Source organism: Lipotes vexillifer, unplaced genomic scaffold, assembly GCF_000442215.2.
Source record: "Lipotes vexillifer unplaced genomic scaffold, Lipotes_vexillifer_v1.1 C27323393, whole genome shotgun sequence".
Taxonomy (NCBI): domain Eukaryota; kingdom Metazoa; phylum Chordata; class Mammalia; order Artiodactyla; family Lipotidae; genus Lipotes; species Lipotes vexillifer.
This window is the reverse complement of record NW_006783151.1, coordinates 1-3,404: the sequence shown is the minus strand read 5'-3', so window position 1 is coordinate 3,404 and position 3,404 is coordinate 1. Positions and strand designations below refer to the sequence as shown.

General features: G+C 40.0%; 1 protein-coding gene across 1 annotated transcript; it reads left to right on the top strand.

Moving 5' to 3' along the window:
- Nucleotides 1–2,888: 2,888 nt before the first annotated feature.
- Nucleotides 2,889–3,399, top strand: LOC103073586 (corepressor interacting with RBPJ 1; the record flags this gene model as incomplete). Its single annotated transcript, XM_007455867.1, has 1 exon — nucleotides 2,889–3,399. A coding segment is annotated over exon 1 (480 nt), but the record flags the coding sequence as incomplete, so codon positions are not given.
- Between the last annotated feature and the right edge of the window lie 5 nt (nucleotides 3,400–3,404).

Genomic DNA, 3,404 nt, shown 5'->3' with positions numbered 1-3,404 from the left:
AGCCTCAGTCTTGCATTCTGCCCTTGGAGGCTAAGGCTCCTTGACCCTCACTGTGGGCAGTGACACTGAGGGACAGCGTTTGGCTGGGATTGGCCAAGCTCCCCCTAGCTCTGCCCTACCAAGAACCTGGGGGGTGCCTCACCAGGCTGAAATGCTGGGGGGAGGAGTGTGAGCCTGAGTGGTCCTTGTGGTTTGTGTACCTATAGCAGGGAGGGGGGCTGACATTCGAACAGCACAAACAACGCTGGGCACCTAATGGATACTTCACTGTATTTCAGCCATATGAGGAAGATCATCCATCTCCATCTTACAGATGGGGAAACTGATGCAGAGCAAGGCTGGATGACACGCTGAGGGTGGTAGGGGTGGAAGTGCGCTGGGCCACAGCTGCCATGTAAACTGCACATCTGGGAGGATTCAGGCTTCCCTGTCTGCAGATGTCCGTCATTAGTGTCACACTAACAACGGCAACGCAGGTCCGATAGAAACATCTGGTCAAGAAGGACCCCAATTCCTGACCTCACGCAGCACTCAATCATCTGCAGAGGACAGCAGGGAAGAAATTGTTATTATCGTCATTTTAACATGAGCAACCAAGCCCGGAGTGGTGGCTGACCTGCTCAACACCCACAGATAGAGAGGGCACCCACAGACAGGACTGACGCAGAGCTTAAGATTCCTAATTAACAGCAGAACAAGGGAGTGTGGGTATTTGCAACATACATGTAACACAGCATCTTTCCTACATAAACAGCACTTACGTAAGACATGACAAAAATCACAACACAAAAAATGGTTAAGTTAGAAAAGAAAAATATGGAAATAGCTCCAAACCAGGGGGCAGAGCAATTAATTAAGAAAATTAAACAGCATCCACATCAGAAAGGAAGCAGCAAAACTTCTCTATTAAATGACATGATCCTGTATTGAGAAAATCCCTAGGAATCTGCTAAAAATCTACAGGAACTAATAAATGAGTGCAGCGAGTTTGCAGGATACAAGATCAACACACAAAAATCCATTGTATTTCAGTACAGTGGCAATGAGCAAACTAAAAATGCAATTAATAAGACAATTCCATTTACAAGAGCATCGAAAAGAATAAATTACTTAGGAATAAATTTAACAAAAGAAGTGCAAAACTTAAACTCTGAAAACTACAAAGCATTGCTGAGAGAAATTAAAGAAGACCTAAATAAATGGAAATACATCACATACTCATGGGTCAGAAGACTCATGGTTTAAGATGGCAACGCTCCTCTGCTCATCTACAGATTCAACATGACCCCTAACAGATCCTAGCTTCTACCTTTGAAGAAATTTACAAGCTGATCCTACAGTTCATAAGGAAATGCAAACAGACCTAGAATAGCCCAAACAGCAATCTTGAAAAAGAAGAACAAAGTTGGAGGACTTGTACTTCCTTATTTCAAATTCTACCACAAAGCTACAGTGATGACAACAGAGCAGCACTGGCATAGAGACATATAGTCCAATGCAAGGCTTTAGACTCCAGAAATAAACTCATATTTACAATCAATTGATTTTCAACAAGGGTGCCAAGACAACTGAATGGGAAGAGAATAGTTTTTCAACAATTGGTGCCAGGAAAACAATACTTACATGCAAAAGAAGAAAGTTGGAGCTCTCCTTACATCATATACCAAAATTAACTTAAAATGAGTCAAAGACCTCAATATAACAGATAAAACTATAAAAAAAAAACTCTTAGAAGAAAACATAGAAGTAAATCTTCCTGACCTTGGATTAGGCAATGGTTTCTCAATGATACCAAAAGACAAACAACAAAAGAAATAGATAAACTGGACTCCATTAAAATGAAAAAATTTGTGCTTCAAAGGATACTATCAAGAAAGTGAAAAGACAACCTACAGAGTGGGAGAAAATATCTACAAATCATCTATCGGATAAGGGACTGTATTTAGAATGTATAAATTATTATACTGAATTATAAAAAGACAACCCAATTTATAAATGGGCAAAAGATATGAACAGACATTTCTCTAAAGATATACCAATGGCCACCAATAAGCACATGAAAAGATGCTCAACGTCATTAGCTTCAGGGAAATGAAAATTAAATGCACAGGGAGGTACTTTTTCACATCCGCCATGAAAAAGACACATAAAAAAAATAAAAAAACAGATGATAACTGGTGTACCAAGAATGTGGAGAAACTGGAGCCCTCACACACTGCAGCTGGGAATGTAAATGGGGCACAGCCGCTTTGCAGTTTCTCCAACAGTTTCTCAGAGTATTTCCAAATGATGCAGCAATGCCCCTCCTAGCAATATACCCAAGGGAAAGGAAAACACATCTACATGAAAACTTGTACACAAATGTTCACAGCAACAATACTCATAATAGCCAAAAAGTAGAACCCACCTAAATGTCCATCAACTGATAAATGGATAAATAAGATATGGTCTACCCACATAATGGAATATTTCTGGAAATAAAAAGAAGTGAAGATCTGACATGCTACATGGATGAACCTTCAAAACACTATGCTCAGTGAATGAAGCCAGCTACCAAAAAACCACATATTGTATGATTCCATTCATATGAAATGTCTACAATAGGCAAATCCATAGAGACAGAAAGCTGATCAGTGGTTGTCTGGGGCCAGGGAGAGGGGGAGTTGGGAGGTGACCTCTAAGGGTCTAAGGGATGCAGGGCTTCCTTTTGGGGTGATGAAAATGTCCTAAAATTGAGTGTGGTGATGGTTGCACATATCTGTGAATATACTAAAAATTGTGAACATACATCAAATTGTACACTTTAAACGTACAATTTAAATGTGTGAATTGTATGGCACATGAATTATACCTCAATAAAGCTGTTAAAAAATTCAGGGGAGAGATCTAGCGGCTGCCTTCCCCAGCTCAGGCTCCAAAATGGGAAAATCCTTTGCCAGTTTCATGTGCAAGAAGGACTTTCATGCTGCCTCCAAATCCAACATCAAAAAAGTAAGGATGGCAGAACAGAAAATATCATATGATAAGAAGAAACAAGAGGAATTAATGCAACAATATCTTAAAGAGCAAGAATCATATGATAATAGATTGCTTATGGGAGATGAACGTGTAAAGAATGGCCTTAATTTCATGTATGAGGCTCCACCAGGGGCTAAAGAAGAAAACAAAGAGAAAGAAGAAAAAGAAGGAGAGACCGAATACAAATTTGAATGGCAAAAAGGGGCCTCACGAGAAAAATATGCCAAAGATGACATGAACATCAGAGATCAGCCCCTTGGTATTCAGGTTCGAAATGTGAGGTGCATTAAATGTCACAAATGGGGTCATGTCAATACAGATCGAGAATGTCCTTTGTTTGGTCTTTCTGGAATTAATGCAAGTTCAGTTCCCACTGATGGCTCAGG